This window comes from Ascaphus truei, chromosome 10 (genome assembly GCF_040206685.1).
Source record: "Ascaphus truei isolate aAscTru1 chromosome 10, aAscTru1.hap1, whole genome shotgun sequence".
Lineage (NCBI taxonomy): Eukaryota > Metazoa > Chordata > Amphibia > Anura > Ascaphidae > Ascaphus > Ascaphus truei.
The window spans coordinates 15,005,840-15,031,133 of record NC_134492.1 but is presented as its reverse complement, the minus strand read 5'-3'; the positions used below and the strand labels follow the sequence as shown (position 1 = coordinate 15,031,133).

Genomic DNA, 25,294 nt, shown 5'->3' with positions numbered 1-25,294 from the left:
TGGGGAAGAGCACGGGACCTCTGTAATCGCCACGCCCCCCCTGGAAAATCTTACACCCCCCAGTTTGCGCACCACTTGTCTAGTTTATCATTGCAAAAATAAATTTAAAAAAATATATATATAGTTGAATGTCAACTTGTAAAGTTCCAAACCAGTAAAAGAGGTTTGGGACAAAACGCTCTTTGAAAATGATAGCTAAAATATATAGTGTGTGGTAATTTCGCCCTGATAGAGAGCCCTGTGTGGGTGCATGGGGAAGATGAAGCATTTCCCTTGAACGTTTTGACCTCTTTGGCTGTCTCGTGACTGCACATAATGAGACTCCCTGACCCCCCGCACATTGGGCGGCCCCTCAGTGACTCAATGACAGAGAATCCTCATTTCAGCAAAACTTTATATGTAACCCCCGCACAGCCAGAGGGGCGTGTGTGCGCCAGACATTCCCACAGATCTCTCTCCCCCAGCGCTTCCAACGTCCCGGTGCGAAACCCCAGCGGCAGTTCAGGCCCGCCTATAATTAATAGTAACGGGGGTGGGCAGCGCCGCCTTCCCCGCCGGAAGTGCCCAGTGGCCACCGCCTTCCCCACCGGAAGTGCCCACTGGGGGCCGCCATTGTTGTTGTGGTGACGCGCTTAGTGCTATCAGAACAGGTTGCGCGCAGAGGCAGCAGCCCCCAGGGAACGGAGGTTGGGGGCATCACAGACCGGGGCCTCCATGGTAATGTTGGGGCATAGTCCGGGTTGACCCGTTTGGCTGTTGTGGGCAGGGACACGAAAGGCTTTGAAGTGATAATAATAATAATAAATATATATGTATTAAGTGCTCTGCACATAAACCCATGTGTATGCATATAGCACTGTGCTGTGTGTATATCATAATTGCAAGTAATGTGTGTGTGTATATATCACGTTAAAGCCATGTGTATGTATGTACAGGCATACCCCGCATTAACGTACGCAATGGGACCGGAGCATGTATGTAAAGCGAAAATGTACTTAAAGTAAAGCACTACCTTTTTTCCACTTATCGATGCATGTACTGTGCTGCAATCGTCATGTACGTGCATAACTGATGTAAATAACGCATTTGTAACAGGCTCTATAGTCTCCCTGCTTGCGCACAGCTTCGGTACAGGTAGGGAGCCGGTATTGCTGTTCAGGACTTGCTGACAGGCGCATGCACGAGCTGCCGTTTGCCTATTGGGCGATATGTCCTTACTCGCGAGTGTACTTAAAGTGAGTGTCCTTAAACCGGGGTATGCCTGTATGTGTATATATGTGTGAAGGTTGAAACATGTATGTGAGTGGGTCTAATGGCTTTGCATCTCATCCCAGCCTCTGTCTAAAAGCTGTGTTTAAAACAGCATGCATTGGCTTGAGGATTGGCTTGTGTAATACGAGCTTGAGACAAGCTGTATGCTGGGTGACAATGGGGAAAGACAGGGTTGCAGACCTGTCTAAGACATGCAAATGAACATACAGTAATATTTACAGTTGCTTTATGCTTTACTGTGGAGGGTTTTTGTCACTTTTTTTTACCCACCATAACCTGAATGACAGTGTATATATATATATATATATATATATATATAGATATAGATATAGATATGTGTATATGTGTGTGTGTGTGTGTGTGGCAAAATTACGGTTTGGTTTATATTCATGAATCGTTTAATTGAGTTCACTAATATATTTAAAATGTTTACTCTTTGCTATGATTGCATAAAAACATGCAGTTTCTATCTTTACAGTTTTAAGTGAGTCCAATGAAGGACCCCCCACCCCCCAAATCAAAGTTGTTAATAGTGTCATGTAATGGAAGTGATTGTTCATTATTTGTCTTTTTTTTTTTTTTTTTTTTCACACATACAATCATTAAGCAGATATTCTGAATATTTTGTTCAAGGTTACATATATACGTAGTAGATGAGGTTCAAAAAAGACACGCATCCCTCAACCTATGTGTTATTATTTCACTGGGCCGGTCAGTCCACATAAAGTTTGCCATTAACAAAACTATTCATTATATTATATATTATAATATTATTTGTTATAGAAAAGTACCTGCCTTTATTCCCCACCGTTGCTAGTTAGTTGATAAATTGTTTGGCGAAATGCAATTTTTATTCTGTTTTGACCTTTATAATTGGGTCCTCACGATCTAGCGGAAAGGCGACGTTTCGCTGTGGCCATTTAGCCGCGGTCAAACTTCGGCGCCGGACAGCTCGCCAAGGGACACTTCGTCACGATGTCCAGATCTGACCCAGGTTTGCCGCTGTGACACCTGCATGTTTAAGTGTCCCGCGCGTGACCACTAGACAGGCAGCTCCGACGCGCAATGTTTTATTGTCTCGTGCGACATTTAAAGAGGGCGCGTCAGAGCGTCCTGTCAAGGCAGTGTTTCGGAACATTTAAACAGTTATCGGAGCAATCAAGCGTGGCAGACCTGGCTTGTCGGGTTGGGCGGACAGCGTTCGGGCGCAGGACCGGACATCGTGGCAAAGTGTCCGGCAGCATTTTGGTTACGGTGAAACCTCCAGACCGCAATCTAGTTAATATTTTGACATTGCAATATAAAACTCGGCAGTATAAGTATTGTTTACGAGATAAATGTTTATTTTTTTTTAACAGCCTATGTTAAAAGCATGCATGCTAAGTGTGCAGCAGAACATTGTATATTACACAATTTAAGAGGATATAATGCCATATAATCTGTAATAACACAAACAACAACTGATCTGTTGCAAGTGTTAACATATGATATATTATTTGTATGGCACCAGCATATTCCACAGCGCAGTACAATGTGGGAGTGAGGATGATAACCATGTATGCCAAAAGTGTACTTATTAAGACAAACTGAGGCCATAGAAAGGAGGTCGCTGCCCCAAGGAGTGAATGTTGGTTAACGGGAAAGTTAGTATTTTAATGAGCTATTGTAGCAAGGAATGATATATCAGGGATGGGCCACCGTCGGGTTTTCAGGTTATTCCTGCATCAGCACAGGTGGCTCAATCAGTGGCTCCATCATTATGACTGAGCCACCTGGGCTGAAGCAGGAATATCCTGAAAACCTGACCTGTTGGTGGCCCTTGAGGACTGTAGTTGGCTACCCCTGACACACGGTTACCTCACGCACGGTTATTGTTTCACCCTTATGTTTGAAGTATATATTTGTGAGACTTTGAAGTTTTGTGCATGTGATCTTCTTTGTATTGTGATTTGTGACAACTTAACTTTTTAACTTGTAAAAATGTGTGGATTTTTTTTTTTTACTAGTATTAAAGAACATATACAATACTGTAAATCTCGGATTGTGTGATAAATTTCCATTGAGCGGTAAAAACACAAAGTAACATATTTTTTTCCCCAGGCATTCGGTTGTTAATTTTCCCATGATTGTACAGGTTTCTATTCTTATTGACATAATACTGAAAAAAAAATGTTTTATTGCTGATTACAATATTATCACTTTTCATTTTTCAATCTTTTTATTTTTTAGGCATTTGTTATTTAGTAGTAAGCAATAAAGGGATGGGGTTGTTATCAAACGTTAAATATGGAAGCCGGTGGCACAGATGAAGTGGAAAAACTGAAATCAAAGTTTTTATCTGCATGGCACAATATGAAATACAGTAAGTGGAATACAATATTTTCATGTTTTATTGCTACCATAACGTTTCTCATAGAATCATAAAATAACTTCTAAAACATTTATACATTCTTAATGTTTTTTTTAAAAAAAAATTATTAATACATGAGCATAGTCTTTTTATTTTCTTTAGCTAAAAAGAAATTAAAACCCAGACTGTTATGATTTCCTTTTTGGGCAAATGTTTCTCTGTCATACAATGAACGTGTTAAGATTACTTTACATTTACTGTTAAAATATACATATATAATATATATTTTTATTTATTTTTTACAAGGTTGGGTACTCAAAACAAAAACCTATTTTAGTAGAAATTCACCAGTTTTCTTGCTTGGGAAATGCTATCACTTCATATATGAAGGTAAGTCTCAATAACTTGTCTTCTAACGGTTGTAAACAAGGACCATTTAACTATGCAATTAAGCTTTTTCATGTTGATGCACTGGATGCTAATCAGGCCCATCCCTAGGTGGTAAGCAGGTGACATCACGGCTTCCTATTGGCCCATGTGATAGGACATTTAAAGCTGAGCAAGAGATTACAGGCACCCCCTAAGCAGCTTAGTATCTCAGGAAGCAGGGCGTCCCCAGAGCCAAAATTAATGCTGTTCAGCACTGGAATTTTGGGGGAATTGTTTTTTTGAGGGTGGGGGGGATCCTTTAATAGTGCTTGGCTAAATGCGGCACATAACCTAGGGGCTGGCCTGGTCATGCTATTATATAGTAATGAACCTACCCATTCAGAAGTCATTTCTACATTTCCATCTTGCATACTCCGCTCCCGAGTGTTGCATTTGGAATTCCTGCTTCTCTTTAATCTGTTTTTGATTAAAAATACGGTTTGCAAGAGCATGTCATATTCCGAAACACACGGTCTGTGCTAGCCTCATGAAATTTACATCATTTGTTTGTGCTCTTGTATCTGAATTCCTACTCTGTATATGTTTACTGCAATGTAAAAAATACAATACATGTTTCTTCTTTTCCTTAAATAATGGACACAATTGCCTCACACTAGGCGGAGTTCCTCCGCAGAGGGGTTAGCGGGGTTCGGTAGAGGTAATTAGTCAATGAAGATCACACAATGGATCAAAATTAGTGCTGTGCTGTTTTTTTGATCACTCGTGTAATCTTTATTTACTTTTTCCTTAAGCGGCTATGACTGGTGTCCTATCAGTGTCCTATTAAGAGTTCTCTGTATTTTGTAGGGCTTCCCAAGTTCAGTCCTTGAGAGCACATGCCTGGTTTTAAAGGCGACACAAAATGAAGTTGCCCTAGTGGTAATTAGAGCCAGGTAAATTTAAGTTTCAGAGAAATCTTGAAAGTCTGGCCTGTTTGCTTAGGGTGTGTCTTAATGAAATGCTTACAAGCTTTTGCTTTGACCTCTGTGATTAATTTATTGCAATAAAACAATTTTGGATCTAATGTGCTGTTTTTTGTAGAAACCAGTGAATCTTCCCCAATTGGCTCTGATTCCGGCTCGCTAATAAAAGAATATGTTTCTGGGAACGTAGAAGAGTTTCGGAAGGATTTCATTTCCAGAATATGGCTGACGTACAGAGAGGAGTTCCCCCAACTAGAAGGATCAGCTTGGACAACAGATTGTGGGTGGGGCTGTACTTTGAGGACAGGTCAAATGTTACTGGCTCAGGGATTATTGGTTCATTTTCTAGGAAGAGGTTAGTTTGCATCTGCAAATGTCATTAAGCCTTGGCCAATCCGTTTGTTACCTTTCTCTTCATGAAAAGTTTTTTCTTTTAAAATCCTGCTACAGGCTGGACATGGCGAAATGCATTGGACATTGACAGTTCAGAAACTGACTCTTGGTCAACAAACACTGCGAAAAGACTTGCTGCTCCTTTTGAGGCGTCATTCCCTGCATATAGAGACAGTGCGGCTTTGTCTAGCAAACGGACCCTAGGAAGAAACGGTGATGAGGAAAGATGTACTGAAGTCCATCACAGGAAAATAATCTCGTGGTTTGCAGATGGTCCATTGGCATATTTTGGGTTGCATCAACTGATAAAGCTTGGAAAGAATGCTGGCAAAACGGCTGGAGACTGGTACGGTCCAGCAGTTGTGTCTCACCTTTTGAGGTAAAGGTTCTTTCAGACCGTGACTAAATATGAAAGGCCAATGCAGTTTGCATATCACTTGCATTATTAATGGTTGTTCAGAGACTGTGCTTGATTATGCAAGTTTTTTGTTTTGAAGTGATTTGGTCCACTGTAGTGTTGTACCAGGTAGTGATTTTGGAAAAATAAGCGGGTAACGGCTACCCGGCCAAAATCAATAGTTCTACCCGGCCGGGTACCCGGTTTGGCACTTGCCTGCAGGGTGATGGCGACATCTAGGAACAGCAGCAGCGGTCTTGTGGCGGTGGCAGCATCGGAAGTGTCTTCAGCCGGCGTGGGGCAGCAGGAATCCATTACACAGCACCGCAGCAGGTAAGGTGTGTGTCGCCGGGGAACCATGTTACCAGAGCAGGAGCGTTCCTATTGGACAGACGGCTGTCCAAGCAACGCTCCTGCTCCGGTCACATGGTTCCCCGGCGGCTCACACACACACTGCTCACCTGCTGCGGTGCTGTGTAATGGATTCCTGCTATCCCACGCCGGTTGAAGACACTTCTGATGCTGCCACCGCCACAGGACCGCTGCTGCTGCTCCTAGATGTCGTCCGTCGCTGGCTGAAAGGTAAGTAATAAGATTGTTTTCAGCTACCCTGACATTACCGGTGCTGGGCCCACTTCTCACTTGCCGGGTCCGGGTAGCTGGAAATGTGCCGGGTAACGCCTCTGCTTTTAAACAAGTTTCAATCCTGGACAACACATTATGAAATGTATCCTATAATCTACTTCACTTGAGACACATTTTCTGTAAATAATTATACATAACTTTTGCTTCTTAGGAAAGCAGTTGAAGACGCACCAGACCCTGAACTTCAAGGAATTTCTATTTATGTTGCTCAAGACTGCACAAGTAAGTAACCTGCACATTGTACTTTGAGGTGCAGTCCCCCGGACTCTCTAATAACAGAATCCTCTCCATTACTGCAGACATTAAAAACTTGGAACATTCTAAATGGGAGAAGGTCGCTCTGAAAATCCTTGGGGGATAGAACAAAAAGACAGATACTTTAATTCTAGTTTGTTTACAGCCCTTTCCTCACTTGGTAGGGATAGCCAGTAAACGGTGAGGACGAGAAAAGGGAGTTCTGAGATTAAATGTATGTTCTTCTAAAATAGTGTCTAACTTGTGTGCGCATTGTTTTTCTGTTTAGTTTACAGTGCAGATGTCTACGACAAGCAGTATAACTTGGGCTGTGAAAAGGCTATTCTTATTCTCGTTCCTGTTAGGCTTGGTGGTGAAAGGACCAATGTGGAATATTTAGAATTTGTTAAGGTAGGTAGTTGAGATTTTCAACATATTGATAAACTAATGACCATATAAACCTGCAATTCCCTTCTCCCCCCAACCCTTTTCCCCAGAATTAGAACTGGGGAATGCTCCAGGGTTGAACCACTTTATTTTCAACTCCAATGACCCCTTGGCTCCCAAGATGCTTGCTGGTGGACATTTGGAGCCTAAGAATGACCAATGTGGCACATCAAAATCCAAAAAGTAAATATGATACTTAGGCCGGTGCTCTTAGTCCGTGGGCAGACCTGTTTCTTTCTGTGGGTAGAGGTGACAAGGGAGCGGGACACCATGCACATGTAAAAGAGGAGAGATCACAAAAATAGTACAATACTGTAAAGCACAAAAATGATATTCCTATGAAATTCTGCAAAGATTATACTCACAAGCAGACAGTGAGTAAAGGCATTTCACACATAAAGTGTACACGAACAGTAGTCCCACGTAGAGGGGCGTCTGGGGACCAGGATGGAATGGATAGGGTGCACTACAGCAGAGCACAAGAACACACCATAGCGCGAATTGTGCAACAATTTTATGAATTAAAAAAACACTTCACAAGTGCTCACTTACAAAGTATAAGAAAATATCAGGCAATAAGGAATCAGAGGTACAGGCATATGGTGATCTCACTGCCCCTTCCTCTCCAGGAATCACGATTAGGTTTGGAATGGAGGCGCTCCGCCACAGGTGCTCCTAATTGCGGCCGCAAGAAGCAACGAACAGCTCTGCGTCTCTCCTCCACGTGTCTTGGTATCTGCCTCGATTCGACGCGTTTCGCTAGAGAACTAGCTTCGTCAGGAATCTGGCACCCTATCCTACACTTGCTCTTAAATACAATCAATTCACTCTTCATTGGTGGTGTATAATGGTCTCTGGTGACGTGGAATTGATGCGCTGCATCTGTGACCACAGTCACCCGGGATACATGATAAAAAGCCAATCCAAGATGGCCGCGTCGGGACAAAAACTTACAAACACCTTGTATAACTTTATCAGCCACATTGTCTTAGTGACACGGTGTTGGGAATAGACAACAAGTCACAAATCCTCTTAAATTGAGTAGTCAGCAAAGAAAAGACATTGCATACAGTTAGAAATATACCCAAAAAATACCCAAAAACAATGTTTATACAATACTGATAAAAATTAAAAATTAATTCTGAAAGTCCATTTTGAAAAGAATATAAACATACTTAAAAAATACATCCAAATTTCAATTATTGCTACTGTTTAAGATTTTTAATGGTTCACTCTAATAGTTAAATTACAAATTAAAAAATAAAGACTAATATCTTTATTACAATAAAAATAAATAAATAAAGAATGCTGAAATTCTAACTCATTCTAATTGCTATCCTTTTAGTCCAACCAGGCAGCATGTATGAAATAAAAGAGAACAGGGTTAGCAAGCACATAGTATACTTTAGGAAAATAAATTAGTTTTTTTGCAAGTCTGAAGTGCTTGAGTTCCCGTTTTTGGTCTGGGAACATGTGCAGCCCACCGTTTTGAATTTAAGCAAGCTCTGGGTGGTGCCATTTTACTGAAGGGACATCCTATTGTTAGTCATTTGTTCCTCGATTGTTTGGTTTCTGCACTTGTTTTTTAAATGTTGCTCAGCATATGTTAAACAAAAGGTAGAGAGTTTTTTTTTTTTTTTTGTTTTATATTTTAGCTCTAGTCTAATATCTGGATACTGGGGCTTCCAGGCACATGTTGTAGTACTAATGGTTGTTTAGAGGGGTGGCTTTCCGCATAGATTTGTTGCCTTTCTGCAAGAGGACCAGTCTAGCACATTGTGGTTGCGGCCGCCACTCTCCCTGGTGCCGGATGCTGCCGCCTACCACTTCACCGCCAGCTGCTAAGGAATTAAACCCGCTTAACTAAAAAACCCTACCCTAACCTCTAAAACCCTTAAATTAACCCCCTACACTAACCAAAAATAAAACTTATCTTCGAAGCGGCCTCCGGTTGCGAATCGGCTGCGGTTAAGGCGCAGTCTGCAGTGAAGCGGCACGCCGCCATTTGGTCGCGGCGAAACGGCCACAACCAAATGTCCCGTTCCGCAAGAGGACTTCCTTACTTCTTTGACGTCTTACACCATAATTGATATTCCGTGTAGTGATCAATTTCCTGTAAAGCGTAGAAAACCTTTGTAAAGAGATTGTGTCATGTATTACTCGTCTGTAAAATCTTACTAGTTCCCTATAGTGAAGCGAAAAAAGTAGGTAGCGCTATATCCAACAAATAGGCTGGCTGCCTTTGATATAACCCTGACCCCTGGTCAGGTGATAGAAGTGGAAAAAAAGTTATATCTATGGCGCTCTGCACTAGTATGTAATCAATATTAAATAAATAATAATAATAATAAACTAATGTATACAACCAGTATCACGGTAATGATCCGTCCATAGAGGTGCTCCACGTGATGGAAGGGTACATAGAAAAGAGAGAATCAAAGATCATAGCATAATACTGCAGCATACAACATGTAACACACACCTAACACTAGACAAACGCTGAGAACAACAGGTGACAATGAATAATGCAACACATTTAATTATGACATTATCATACATAAAAATACATATAAAAGGGTTCAGTAAGGACACTCCAAGTCAGGTGGGGGTGCCTTCTTGCCTCTGAGTTGGAGTGTCCTTACTGAACCCTTTTATATGGTTTTTTATGTGTTTTTATATATGATAATGTCATAATTAAATGTGTTGCATTATTCATTGTTACCTGTTGATCTCAGCGTTTGTCTAGTGTTAGGTGTTTGTTACATGTTACATGTTGTATGCTGCAGTATTATGCTATGATCTTTGATTCTCTCTTTTCTATGTACCCTTCCATCACGTGGAGCACCTCTATGGACGGATCATTACCGTGATACTGGTTGTATATATTTGTTTATTATTATTATTTATTTAATATTGATTACATACTAGTGCAGAGCGCCATAGATATAACTTTTTTTCCACTTCTAGTTCCCTATAGTGCTTTAAAATTCCATTGTGGTAAAGCTTGAACTTTGTGTGTATATATGTTTTAATCCTATGGTGTCTATTCCTACACCTTGGTTTTTTATTTATTTTTATATAACCATTATACAATACTCTTTTATGCCCCAACAGTGGTGTTTAAAGTAGCACTGAAGCCCTGTTATTCCCTGCTGCAAAATAACATTTGGCATTGTGGTATGAATGCAGTGGTTGCAGAATGGTTATCCACAAATGATTGGGGTCTGTTCTCTAAGTTGCCGGGGGGTTCATTCAATAAGGCTGCCTTGCAGTGCTATTTTACTCCAGCAATAGAAACCCTATATGTTTTGGAAGCGGGGAGGAAGCATATTTGTATGCAATATGAACATTTCAGGTGTCGTTAGATGTTGGGTATTTCGTCTCCATTTTTACTTGCTTAGACGATATTTGCAAAGGTTCTATAGAAGATGCAATTTTTGGAGGGTAGGTGGACAATAAGTGATTGTAAGCTGTTAAAAACCCCCAACGTTCTGCCCTCTCGAAATATATAATGGTGCTTCATGATCTCTTCTTCGGCAGGGTGTTTTAAGCCTTGAATATTGCGTTGGAATTATTGGTGGCAAACCAAAGCAATCCTATTACTTTGTGGGATTTCAAGGTTGGTACTTTAATAAAATGTGGCTTTATAATCTATGTGGCTTTATAATCTATGTATGTGTTAAATTTCTTTATTTATTTTCCTTTACAAAATGAGCATTTTTTTGTAAATGACCACTCTGCAGCTGAATAATTACCATGGCAAAAAGAGTCCTCTATTAATTCATCAGGCCCACCAAAAGTCCGGTCATTTGTCATTTAGCCCACATAGTAATTGGTTTCTGTAAAATGCATGTTTAATTTCCTGCGCTGCATAAACAAGGTATATTTTACCTTCTATCTAATGAAACTTTAAGAGCTCTTGCTGGTACCTTTTGGCAGCTTTTATTTGCATATTTACATTTGAGTAGTTTAAGTGGGGGTAAGTTGATGTTAAAATGACAAGTAATATGCTCTCCTTGTCAGTATGGGGTAACACAGTACATTTTTCATCTGCAAATGCTGGAATATAATTGTGTGTTTGTAAAAGTAATTTTATCACCAAAAATTAAATGACAGTCTCATCACTTTATAAAAATTCTGCTTGTACAAGCATATTTGATTATGCAAAAGTTAATCTGTCCTGTAAAACCTTTGCATCAGTCAGAGTATCAACCTGGCAGGCCTTTGTCTGCTATTTTTTTTTCTCCTCCTGCTGCTCTGCATAGAAATTGGATTGTAAGCAGTGTAATAATAGAGTGTTTTTTGAATTACTTGTCTTCTGTTTTGTCCTTGTAGATGACAGTTTGATTTACATGGATCCTCATTACTGCCAATCTTTTGTAGATGTCAGCATAAAGGATTTCCCTCTCGAGGTAATGTGGATGCAGCTTTGGCACCATTTTCTTTGCCTATGATTTATGCTCTAATTACAAGTTGAAATTACATGAAGATCTTCTTCAAGGAGGGTAAAGCGGCCACACCAGATATTCAGTGTTTTGGGGTGGAAATAACACACTTGTGTCAAGTTATTAAATTGTGCTACTTTAACCGGAGTTTGGAAGTGATGGTGAAAGATCTTGTAATGTGTGCCAGGGTTATGACGCGTTTTACCAAATAGTTGGTTTACGAAGTGTTGTCCTGGTTTTACGACATGCTTAAAATGTGGAAACAAAGAGTTTTCAAAAATCTTTAGAGATGAACATTTAAAGCTTCTGTTAATCTAAAGAAATTAAGATTAGAAATCAGTCAACATGCCTGAGAATCCTGAAAAATGCTACATTTTCTTCCAAATACTGGTGGTGTCTCTAGAGCAGGAGTGGTCAACTCCAATCCTCATGGGCCACCAACAAGTCAAGTTTTCAAGATCCCTGCATCAGCACAGGAGGCTGTCGTTGACTGCGCCACCTGTGCTGAAGCAGAGATATCCTGAAAATCTGACCTGTTGGTGGCTCTTGAGAACTGGAGTCGGCCACCCCTGCTCTGTATATTAAGTAGGATCTGGAGTGATTCCGGGTGTTCTGGTCAAGATCCAGTAAAGTAGACAATCTCATTTGTAGAGCAATTGTGACTGCCATTTACGGTGCTTATGTAAATACAAGCACGATTCTACATTGTACAATGTGAAATTTGAGTTCTTTAACATTCTCCTGTCTAAAGTTACAAGCACAGAAACTTCACACGAAGGGTGATCAGCCTACTGGAATGTGTATTGACCACCTTTTTAATTAATGTTCATATTGCATAAAACAATAGTTGGGTTTACTGAGGACATGCATGTCATTAACCTTTCAAAGGCTCTGTAGAACAATCAGAGGATTCTTTGTTATTGACCCATGTGGAGCAATGTACATTATACTCTGATTCATACTCTATGCAAATTGGCAAGATAAATGGGTAAACACGCATTCATGTTTAAACATTTCATTCAGTGTGTATATAACTAAAGGTGATGACATTAAAGCAATAACTTTCTAAAGAGCACAACTAAAGAATGGTTGGAAAAATAAGATGCATGCAAACTATATTTTTTACAAATATATATATTTTTAGATATGGTAGTAAGGGTTTCTACATTTTTAATGCAGTACATATAGTTCAGGCCCAAAAAACAACGCTGTATTAAAAGCCAAACACAAAATAATGCTGCTCTGAAATTTGAAAACGTAATTGTACATTATTAATATACAGTAGCTTACAATTTAAATGTTTACTTTTTTGTTAGTCATTCCATTGTCCTTCCCCTAAGAAGATGTCGTTCAAAAAAATGGATCCTAGCTGTACAATTGGATTTTACTGTAAGAATGCAAGAGACTTTGAAAAGGCAACAGAAGAGCTAACCAAGGTAGGGGCCAACATTCTTTTATCTGCTTTTTAAAAAAAAAAAAAGAAATAATTGTAATTAGACACATTACCTGACAATTCATGTTCTGGTGCCTTTAACCTAAGGCTAAGGCCCCGCTCCCTAAGTCAGCGCGCCCGCACTGCAGACAGGCGGGGAGCTGACAGACACAGACCGCGATATGCGGTCTATAGGGGAGTGGGAGGGGGGGCGTGGCTTGAGCGGAGGGACCCGCTACTCCCCCCCCCCTCCCTCCACGGGCTCGGGCTGCAGGAGGGAGCTGCTGCGGGCTGCTGTAAGGTAAGCAGCTCCCTCCCCCTTCTGCCGACACACACACACACACTACCTTGAGTAGGAAGCTGCCTGATGACAGCTCCCGCCGCTGATTGGCTCATCAGTGCACCACGTGACGCGTCACCGCTCGGGATCACAATTTTCTTGAATCCCCTGCCGGCTGACGCGTCACAGTGCGTAGTGAGCCGTCAGCGAGGGGGGACTGGGACCGGCTAGGGAGGATTCCCCTGTTGGTGGGGAACGCTCGCACGGCCGTCCTCACCGCCGAGCGCCGCGGGTCTAAGCCCTAACCTTTGTGTTAATGGCCAGGTAATGCCATGTCCTGAGGAGATTGTGTTATATTGTGTTTTGGTGCCGATCGAGATGTTCCGGTGTCCTTTAAAATCATTCCTGTAAATATAATAGCATGTTCTTGTACAGCGCTGCTAGTTTTACGTAGCGCTTTACAGAGACATTTTGCAGGCACAGGTCCCTGCCCCGTGGAACTTATAATCTGTTTTTGGTACCTGAGGCTCAGGGAGATAAAGGAACTTGCCCAAGGTCACAAGGAGCCGACACCGGGAATTGAACCAGGTTCAAACTCTGTGTCAGTCAGTGTCTTTACTCACTGAACCGCTCCTTCTCCCAGCCACTCCTTCTCCCAAATAGAAAATAAGGGAGGGGGAAGAATCAGAGCCTCTCCGCCCCTCCTCCGAAGTCCTCCGTAACAGAATTTACCTCTCTGCCCCCCACCGAAGGCCTCCATGGCTTCAATTAACGGCCCTTGACAAAACAGAGCTTTGGATATGGGTGGTGCAGGCCTCGTGGACTTCAGAGGAGTGGAGGGGAAAGGTTTGATCTGTCAGAGCCATTACGAGGTGGTGCCCAAAAGCTGCAGTTGGATCGGCAGTTTATTAATCTAAAAGTATTTATTTAAACCTTTTATATTTAATATGGTGCATAAAGGCTTGAATAACTTTATTTTCTTTCAAAATTGCGTGTGTGTGCGTGTGTGTGCGTGTGTGTGCGTGTGTGTGCGTGTGTGTGCGTGTGCGTGTGCGTGCGTGCGCGTGTGTGTGTGCGTGCGTGCGCGTGTGTGGTGTTTTTTTATTTATTTTTTTAAGCCTGGCTTGATAACATTGTAATTGGTTATGTGGCATATACAATTCTGGGAAATGAATGGCTAGAATTCTAACATCAGATCAAGGTCATTTATCTTTCACTTTACTTGAAGCCTGTATTATGTATTAATTGTGTAGTGATGTATGTTTTGTTATTAATGTCCACTGTTAAAAAAAAAAAAAAAAAAAAAAAAAAATGGCACAGATTTAGTGGTGCTTTAGAGGGGAGGGGGGGAGACAACTATTGGTGTGAATAGTATTTTGGCACTACAGGGACGGCTTCACTATACATGGGTTGGAGTGTGTCCCTCCCACAAGCGAGATGATTGGCTGCTTTTTTGTGCGGTGGAAGGAAGAAGGTAGTTGGCCTGGAAATGATCAGGCCCTGGCTTTTTAGGTAACACATTACAGGACTGTTTGTATTCTTTTCTGTCTCTTTTTTTTTTTTTTGTCCCTCTTTTTGGTGTGTAGTTTCTATGTGCACAATCTCTCCTCCCCCTCTCTATGGGGGGAGCGGGAGTTGAGCTCCCATCTGTACAGGTTGATGCATGCCTCAAAATGTACAGCAAAGCTCAAGCATTTCAAATGCCTGTGTTGCAATAACAAATTGCTGGTTGACACATCTGCTAAGCAGTGCCAGACATGCATTAGAAAGGCAGCACTGCAAGAAACTCTATCACAAATGGCAGATTCTTTACGCTTGGTTCTCTTCTGGCATCATTTCTGACCGAGACCTGTGTTTCAGCCAGGAATTGAGCATTCAAGAGACCGAGACAGGAACCATTTTTTTTTAAGCAGGCAGATTTCTCTCAGAATGCTTCTGAAGAATTGGGTGAGGGTAACATTTAAGGACAATAATACTTTAATATATTGGCATTGATAGTTTTCCGAAAGAAATGTTCTCTTAATATGATTTCAGAGGAGTGAGAAGTATGTCGTGTTGGGGAAATTGTTTGTCAGTCTCAACAAAGACCAGACAATTTCTGGACCATAAGGTCAAACAAGAACATATAAATGAGTAGAGAAATCCAGAAAGGAAGAACAATGTTAGGAGAAGGAGCGGCTCAGTGAGTAAAGACACTGACTGACACTGAGATTTGCTGCAGGGGAGCCTGGTTCAATTCCCGGTGTGCTCCTTGTGACCTTGGGCAAGTCACTTTATCTCCCTGTGCCTCAGGCACCAAAAACATAGATTGTAAGCTCTACGGGGCAGGGGCCTGTGCCTGCAAAATGTCTCTGTAAAGCGCTGCTTACAATTAGCAGCGCTATACAAGAACATGCTAGTATTATTATTATTCTACAAATGTGAGAAATACAGTATCCAGTCAGAGGAAGAAAAAGACCTTTGGCAGTCTCCACCCAGGGTTGATGCAGCAATTGCAAGGCTGAGAAGCAAAACCACAATTCCACGGGAAGATGCCTCTTCTTTCAAGGACCGGATGGATATGAGATTGAAGAGTCTACTGAAGTTGTTCACTGCGGCGGGCACAGTATGCAGACCAGTCATCACAATAACCTGTTTAGCATGCACACTGTCTGGTTTACGAGCCTTTAGGAGGTAATTGAAGCTGGAATTTCAGACAAAAAAAAAATCTGAAGGCTTGCTCAGTCATAGTTGATGCTCACACAAAATAAACATTTCGGCTGCGAGCAAGATATTCAGCAGCAGCTAGAAGAGGACTAGGACTGAGGATTTATCCTGTAACCATGGTTTCAGTCCTAGCTTGTGGATTCATCTGCTAACCATGGTTTCAAATAAACTAGTATTTAGTGGACATCTTTGATCATCCAGAATTGGTAGCCATTATCAGCAGAATTACAGGAAGGTAAAAGAACATTTACGTATCCCTCCTATGCCAGTACAAACGAAGGGGGATTACGCCCTGCCGGGTTGGGGGTAAGACAAATTGAGCTCCATCAACCCCTCCTCTTCACAGCAGTTAAGATCAAGGAAGTAGATTCTCTTATCACAGGTTATTTTCTGGTACATCGTGGTACAGAGAGTCATAGGCTTCCTTTTCCCCAGGAAAGGGGAATATTTGCCCGAAGTACCCAAATGCTATGTTTTGCCATTGGGAAGCAAGCAGGGGTGGGCTGACTCATGAACCTAGAAATGATGCTCTGACATCTGTGGTACTCAGCAGCAAACCATGCCCTCCTGCAGCGCCGTTGCGCATCGGTTATGCGGCGCTCCTGTTTTGCTCCTAGGTAATTTTTTTCTGCTGGATTTATGTTTCTCGGTTAGTCACTTTTTTTTCCCTCCATGAGAAGGATTTGTTCTGTGGTCCAAATGTGACCCCAACATTTCAGTCCGCTATTGGACCTTCATCTGTTTGTCAGCCGGTTTCACAATTTATTGATTATCTTCAGCCATGTATTGTGCGGTTACTGGGTTATCAAAAAGGCACTACAGACGGTTTGAGGCTAGAGGCATTGGGAGAGGTATCGAAAAAGGAATATTTTGGTGGCAATGGACAGATCCTCTATGTCCACCTGTATACCTAACCATGAGGGGGTGGAGGCGGTCCTCTTGTTAATATCAGATCATCTTTTATACACTGGACCTCCAATAGATTATTATTCTACATAAAAACGATTTTTAAACTTAAATACATTTTATTTACAGAAAAGAGGGACAGCTATGGGATCAAATGTGTCCCCCTCATATGCCAATGCATACATCAATCACCCTAATCACCATCACCCTGATGAAGGTCCCATAGTGGACTAAAGCCATTGGTGTTACATTTGGACCACAATACAACTCTTTCCACCCCCAACCCCCTCCACACACTATATCCAGTGTCTATTCTATCCAAAACTCGTGTGGATAGATATAATATATATATTTCTTCCTTGTGTTACGTGCACACGCTTCTTTAATTTTCGCTTTTTAACTTGTTTGTCTGTTTTTAGCTGGACAAGGTAACTTGCTATGAGAGCAGGGAGCTTTATAGGTACTGATTGAGCAGGATTCATTGAAGTTTTGTCTTGCACCCAACTGGATGGGGCTTTATGTCCATATGTTCTGGCATGAAGGATCTAGAGCAAATTAAACTATTGTGATTTCTGCAAAAGCCTGGGCAGGGTTGCCCCATTTCAACAAATTTCAACTACTGATCAGCGGGTCCCCTTCTTTGGGGATAGGTTGTCTTGGCGGCAGGCTGTTTGTCTTAAAAAAGAGATGGACACAGTCAACCTTGGATTGTTGGGTTCTCCAAATGGTATCAGACGGATATGCAATACAATTCGGTCTTCAATCCCCTTTAAAGATATTCCTACCGTCAGAAATGCTCAAAGATCTAGAAAAACTTGCTGCACTACAGGAGTGCATTTAGATGTTTTTATTGAACAAAGTAACCAAGGAAATACGAGAACAGCAGGGTTGTGGTTTTTACTCTAAACACTTCATGGTTAAAAAAAAAAAAAAAAAAAAAAAAAAAAAAAAGGCACATAAAGGCCAGTTCTGGACCTATAAGATCTCAGTGGCTACATCAGAACTCTTGTTCAAGAAGGATTCAATCAGATAAGTGATAAATGTGAAAGAGCAAGGCTTGCCATCAATAGACTTTAAAATATGCGTTCATACACATACCCATGCAACCTCCTTCAGATATACGTGTTTTTTAATTCTGGGTTCCCATTACTAGTTTCAAGTCAGGCTGTTTGGTCTCAAGCTCCACAAATATTTACACAAATTCCAGCCATCCTTGCAGCATGGCCACAGCAAAAGGTATCGTGCATCATATCTGGGTGACTGGTTAATCCAAACAAGATCATGGGAAGAGAAGAGGCAGCACACGAACCTGACCATCGTTTTTACAAGAGCAAGGGTAGATGATAAATAAGAGCACTCCTTATCGTCTTCAATTAAAAATCCCCCAACTGGTTCTTTATCAAGTATACAATTTGATTGAATCATTTAAAATACAAACTAGGTATATAATGCCTGTGACCCTTCAGCGCGCTTAAATATCAATTTGCTCTGTCTCCCTAAGCGCCTAGCATGGGAGAGCGTACGTGCACACTCACAAGCACACGCTGCGTGAGCGTGGCTGTCCAGATTGATTTTAACTGCTGTGAGCACGCTCGGTGGCAGCGTGGACGCAGCCTCGGGGGTCGTCCAGGGTGGCGCTGAGCGGACGCGCACACGCTCACTGTAGACACGTTGCGACAATGCACGTGTCCTGTGTGAGCGGCGAGCGCGCCTGCTCGGCGCTCAGCCGTTTGCCGAGCGAGCAAATTTGAATTTGCCGCTCGCAAGCGCGTCACGTGAGCGGTTTGCCCAATGAGGGTGAACCAGCTCCCTGACGTAGAGGCCGCGCCCCCCCACACGCGCGCGCACCTAGCCGGCCAGGAAAAGCACGGCCGAGCAGGGCGCAGCGCTGGAGCGCCAGCGCGCCTCTTCCCACCCTGGTCGAGGCCTCAATGTACCAACCTGTGCTTGTGTTGGCACACATGTTTTGAATTAATTCCTGTAGGTGGCGCTCTTGAAATAGCAATTTACTGAAAGAACAAGAGAATCTATGGAACATTATATTCTGTATGCTGCTCAAGTCAGAGAACCCGTTTCATTTAGATTGCACATGTTCTATTTATGAAGTTTTCTGCTTCCCATAAGCATATTAATTGGCCATTAATACTTCCACTACAGTATAGGTCATGGCTACTCAGCTCCGGTCCTCAAGCCCCGCCAACAGGTCAGGTTTTCAGGATATCCCAGCTTCAGCACAGGTGGCCTCTGATCCACCTGTGCTGAAGCTGGGATATCCTGAAACCTGACCTGTTGTAAGGTCTTGAGGACGGAGTTGAGCTCCCCTGGTATAGGTTGTTCTTTAATTATTTCTAATTCATCCGTACTTGGTAAACACGCGCATAGCGGGGTGTCTGCATGTAATAACTTCATCTCATACAGCGCTTTTCTCCTAATGGGACACAAAGCGCATCACAATTACAGCATAGTGCGCAGTACGCAGCACACAGAAATGTTAGACACAGTCCCTGCCCAGGTGAGCTTACACTCTGTTTTTAGGGTGTGAGGCACAGGAGATAGTGACTTGCCCAAGGTCACCTGGAGCGGAGCCCGGGATTGGAACCAGGTTCCCCTGCTTCACACTCTCGTTGTTTAGCGTCCGTGTCTTTACACGTTGAGTCACTCCTTCAGGTTTCTTAATAAATTATTCACTGTGTACAGACGGTCCTCGCTTATCCGCTGCGGACCGCCACCTGTATTTTAAACTAAGGACGTGACGTCACATGACCCCGTCATTTGACGCTACATTTGGGGTAAGAGGGGGCCGCGACGCCAACAGGGGCGCAGCGCGGAAGTTGGCGTACCCCTGCTTTAGACAACTAAATGCTTTAGCCCCATTTGTACATCGAATGGCTCCAGCAAGGAATGTGTGTGCTTCTGTTTTATAGCAAGTTGGTCAAGTTGTTGGCTGCAATTTGTCTCCATTCCTGGCATACCTTGCGGGATAGATGGATACATTAATAAGTAAATGTTTAAATAATTGAGACAGTATAAGTATTTTTTTTACAGCCCTTTTGAAACCCTGAAAACTTTCCTTACTCTGTTACATTGGAGTTTCGGAGAGGAGGTTGGTGCGACGCTCACTCATATTTGCCCCATCCCAGTATTAAGTAATAACTTGTGTATTCCCACTCAGTGTTTGAGAATCAATTAGGAGAGGGTACATTGATGAGGAACAGACAGGGCAGAGGTGGGTTCAAATAAAACTTACTCCAAACTTTGGGTAACAATGATCCCAAAAATATCTCTTGACTGATCCTAAATTCACTGGTCAGATATTTTCATGTTTTATGACTATAGGCTTTTATACGCTAGTTGTTTTTATTTAATCCATGCAGTCATCAGTTTATGACTTCATTGAATGCATCATTTAAATTGGGAAGCGAGTTTTCGTTCTACCAAGCAGCTAGTTGTAGCATACTTGTACAGTAAACTCTGGATATAAGGGCACCCTTGGAATTGTGGTTGTCGTTATATCAAATATTCCGTTCGTTTTCTAAGGGGATATAACTAAGAAAACGGACATGTGCTGGCAGTTTAATCACAATATTGAAAAATAAAGAACTTGCATACGGAACATAAATATCGGCAATGCTTAGTGTAGTTCTTCGTTTCCTTCCAGTCTTTACCTTGTCACTTAGGAGCCATTGTTGAGGGATGCACAAGTTATTGTATGCTACAAAATGTTTTTTTTACCGCCAGAGCTGTAACGTTTTGACTTGATAGGCCTTGTTGAAAGGTGCCGTTAGATACATTGCCGTTAGTGCAGTTATATCCAGAGTTTACTATACTAGATAAATCTCTGTTACTTAACCTATTTGCTGCCAGAGGCTGGCAATGGATTGTAGAACAATGCATTGTTGGCTGCAATGCAAGAGGAAGGTTAATCTACTTCAGTCTTTGTAGCAGTACAAATATTTTTCTCCCCCCTCTGCACCAATGAGGGACTTGACAGTAAAACACCTTTGCCAGTGACTATGGGAATAGGAGCTGTTAGCAGGTTAAGTGTATTTGGCGTAGATTTGAAAGGTGCATGAGTACGTTTGTTCAGTAAAGCAGTGTGATTGATGAAAGGGAAATCCCAATAGGAAGAATACACACGTGTCTTCGTCGCACTCGGGAACAGTAATCGCCGCCAAATTGACATACCCCTTTTATTGCAGTGAAGGAGTGTGCAAAGTTTCGGGAAGAAACACCTTCATCGGGTGTACTGCATCCGTTTCCTTGACTTGCAATAAAAATGAATAATGTAAATTTGACTGAGATTCTTGTTCCTGGCTGCGACTAAGACACCTGTGTATCCTTACATGACAGTACTGGGGAATCTCACAGTTTTCGGGGAGCAGTGGATGTAGTGCAATATGTGGGAGAAAAGATAACAGGAAAAATCAATGGTTCAATGTCGTCACACTAGGTATGTGGTCTGCGAATTGATCTAAAGTGTTTACTCGCATGTAATTGGATTAAATTAAAGAAGGGAGAAAGTACACATTAGCGAATCCACAGATATACTGCTAAACATTGTTTTGATTTAAAATATGGGGACATTATAAAAAATTCTAAATCTGCTATAGAGACCATATCTGGAAAACTTGGATAATACAAAAAAATCTGTTTTTAATCTGCCTCCCTGGACAACCATTGTCCTCGCTTTCTATTGCTAATCTGGGTTAAGGGACAGGGTGGTGAAAACAAAAACGGGGGGAGGGGGAATGGAAATAATGAGTGGGCATGGATACGTCTCCAGGGAGACATTCCTAATGCTCACCTGCCCTTGGGGAAAAATCTAGGGTGTGGGAGAAACAAAAAAAAAAAAACAAGGGCGACTGTGTCTATAGTGCCACGCAAATTTGTTGAGGGGTAGCGGCCAGGACTCCAAGAAGTCGTCAATCCAGGCCTCCAGCCCGGGGCCTCTCCAGACTTTGGGCCTATTGTTTAGATATAACCAGGCTATGCTCCTACCAAAAACAAAAAATAGTGAACAATAAGTGAACCAATATAAAGTTGAACCTGAAAACAATACAATAATTACTTCAACCTGGAATATAGATCTGGAACTCAGTTTAGGGTTTGGTCCCAGCTTCGGTTGATTGTTTCGCCGGAGAGTGCGGGTGGGAGGATCTTCTCGTGGGCATCGTGGACCAAGATGGCTCCAGAGTCAGAGGGTTCTTGCTTCCTGGTGTAAATCCTGAGAGTGGGGAGTTAAAGCCTAAATAATTGCGTAAGGCTTCCCGTCGTCCGGGTTCCTGAGTGTCCTAGGTCTTCCATTTTTAACCACTAAGAGTCCAAAGGGAAATGTCCATATATACTTAATATTATGGTCTCTTAGCTTCACTGTCACTTCTCGGAGATCTCTTCTTTTGGCGAGTGTAGACTACATGTGGTTTTTTCTTTTTAAATAAATCAGTTCTGTACTATGAGAAAATACTTGTAGCATTTATTTATTTTTTAAACTACTCCGAATTGCATTTTCATGTATAATTTAACTAGCATTTTTTGTTTCTATTGCAACCATTTACAAAGTCACATCCCCTTCCTCTTCTGAAACTCTGGCACACCACTTTTTGAGCCCTGCCCTCTCTCTAGCAGTGCACCAATAGTATTTAGTGCCGGTCTGATCATATTTGTTTTTTTTTATCAAATGTTTTACCAAGAAGTAATGCATTGAGTTACCTCTTGTTTCCAAGTATGTCCTGGGCATGATCTTCCCCACAGAACTTTGCATCTCTGGTCCTCTCTTGCTGCACTGACAGCCATTTAGTGAACCCCCGAGCCGAATCTTCATCGATCGATCAGCAACTTAACCAATTACTTATCTTTGTGTGGATTGTATTGATGCACATATTAAAGGGGGAAAAATAATAACAGGCTGCTTGGACTGCTGCTTTAAGGATTTATGATTAGGTCCTAGTATAAATATGTAAATTGGTTTTATTAGCACCTACTAATTTATTTGTCATGTATTATTTTGCAGGTGCTGAAATCTTCATCTAAGACCTATCCTTTATTTACCTTTGTAAATGGACATGCCCAAGAATTAGCTTTTCTCTCTTCTCCGGTCTACGAACAAAATGACCCCATCACAGATGATGAGAAGAAAAGAGTTAAAAGATTTAGCACAGAGGAGTTTGTTTTGCTGTAAAGTCATTTTGCACCAGAGTCCCGGCGGCTGTCCACAGCACCTTTATTCTTCGAAAAAACACAAGGAACACTAGACTTTTATATATTTTTTTTTTCATTATTATTACTAGTATTTTAACATTTTAAATGATCTTTTTAAAATGAATGTTCGTGAAGTCATTGCACTAATAGCAATATAACACTCTGAGATGGGACCCATTTACAAATTGCATTTGGTTTATTGTGCTCTGCAGGTGGAAGCTAGTAAGAGGTGCAGCTTCCCTGTGAACTGTAAATGACCTTATTGTTTATTTGCAATATACTTATGAACAATAAACTTTATATTTCCAATACTAATGGCTAGACACATACAGAATAAAACTGCAGTTTGATACAGACTTGGCAGCGTGTTCACTTAATAGAGTTTTCATTACGGCTGCAACAGAAAATGCTGTACATATTCGGGATATTCCTGCTTTCAAACACTATGGACCCGAGTTCTCAGCAAGTTCTTTGCACCATATTTAATGTGCTATGAAGCGGATTTCCCAGTGTAGCCGAATAGTTAAATGCCATTTTAAATGAATGGGGCTGAAATAGCCTCTGACACTGGGAAGCGGTTCCATCTTATTGAACACCAGTATCTGGGAAACTGATCAAAAAGCCTTGCGGCTGGCAAAAGATGCAAGAGTTTGTCAGAAACCTGTTAATTGTGATTTTTTTATTTTTTTTTGTACACACCGTGAATCTATTACTTGCTTTACATGTATTTTGCAGCTTTGCATATGACCTTAGAAAATACAATGAGTCCAAGTTATTCATATCTACAACGGCATGCTCCTTGTTGTTTTTTTTTTCTTTTTTTTTTAACCTTGTTGTTTATTTGACATTTTGCTGGTGGGCCTGTGCTTCATTGCATAGGTTTCTCAAAAAGTGAAGGGAATAAAAGAATCAAACCTCTTTGGTGTCTCGTCAAGACATTAATCATGTCACATTATTTACCTTTTTTATAGGTACCATATTGTCAAAGTATAGCTGCGATCAACCAGCATCAATAGGGATTTGTGTGTGAAGTATATAGCATCTCTTGGCTGCAGAATAGAAATGGTGATGTACTTTTTCTACTCGGGTCTTGCAGGTGATTTCGTTAGAATTCTGGCGCTTTATGCAGTACCGTATTATACACTTGACATGGGATAAGGGTGGTAAGGCATTGCGTTACTGAACTTAAATTCCAGAACTTTGCGCGTTGCTATTTTAGCCTTTATGCCTTGATTATATGGCCAACACCCTGTCTGACACAAATATGCAAAATAAACTACAAATTGCAGTAACAACGAAGGTTTGCTGCTCTCTTGAGTGGGTTTCTAGCGCTGTGTTTTTGTGGATGTCAAACAGTGTCAGAGAAGCATTTCTCTACTGTGTTTCTTAACCAGGTTTGCCGGGGAACCCTGGTGGGGCGCGACCCTTTATCAAGGGTGCTGTGACCAAGGGCGACCAACTCTGCTGACTGCTCAGCTGGCATGCCCTGCCTGGAGAAGTTGATGGTGTGTTCTGCATGTCAGCCTGGCACAGAGGAGAGAGAAGAGCCTCTTCATTTCGAGACAGCACAGGATGTGCCCACTGAGCAGCTAATGTGTGAGGGAAGGCGTTGGGCCTTTGTGTGGGTGATGGGGAATGTGTGGTGTAAGTGAAAGATGGGTTGCATATTTTGATGGATGCTGGTGGGTGTGTTAAGTGCAACCGAGGAGAGAAGGAGCAAGATCTGGAGCAGGGGTGCCCAAAGATTTTAAAAATCTTTCAGGGGTACCCCTGCTCAAAAAAGGTTGAGAACCACTACTCTACAACAATGTTAAAGTTGGGCGACAGCAGAAATGTTCACGGATACATTTTAATGAAGATAGCTGGACAATTGGTAAAGAATGTACTATACATTTAATGTCCTTTTATTGTAGTTTCTGCTTGTGTTTGGGTTCATGTGGTCAGAAGTGGCCCCCTCTAAAGAATTTGAGACGGTTGCTGGTATAATAAATTAAGGTGTGCAGGAATGTGGGTGCTTCCAACTACTAAAAATCAGCAATTAAACACCCAAGTCTGAAGCTTGTGAGAGTGGGACCTCTAAATCCAGAATATCTGGGAGAAGAGACCTGTCTAGAAAAGGAATGGCAAACCCCAACAGTGAGACACTAGGGCACAAAATAATTCTTACTTAAAAGGCACATATTATAGTTACCAACCATGGACAGAGACACCCTTGTAAATGGTACAATATTCCACAT

The 25,294-nt window shown here is 41.7% G+C and overlaps 1 protein-coding gene across 1 annotated transcript; it reads left to right on the top strand.

Moving 5' to 3' along the window:
* The first annotated feature begins 565 nt into the window (after nucleotides 1-565).
* On the top strand, nucleotides 566-23,975 carry ATG4C (autophagy related 4C cysteine peptidase). The gene is made up of 11 exons (XM_075615933.1): nucleotides 566-717; nucleotides 3,502-3,634; nucleotides 3,929-4,012; nucleotides 5,093-5,329; nucleotides 5,425-5,746; nucleotides 6,561-6,631; nucleotides 6,933-7,054; nucleotides 10,631-10,709; nucleotides 11,426-11,502; nucleotides 12,852-12,971; nucleotides 22,870-23,975. The coding sequence occupies exons 2-11, from the start codon at nucleotides 3,559-3,561 to the stop codon at nucleotides 23,035-23,037; spliced, it is 1,356 nt and encodes a 451-aa protein (XP_075472048.1). The 5' UTR covers nucleotides 566-717; nucleotides 3,502-3,558; the 3' UTR covers nucleotides 23,038-23,975.
* The last annotated feature ends 1,319 nt before the right edge of the window (nucleotides 23,976-25,294 follow it).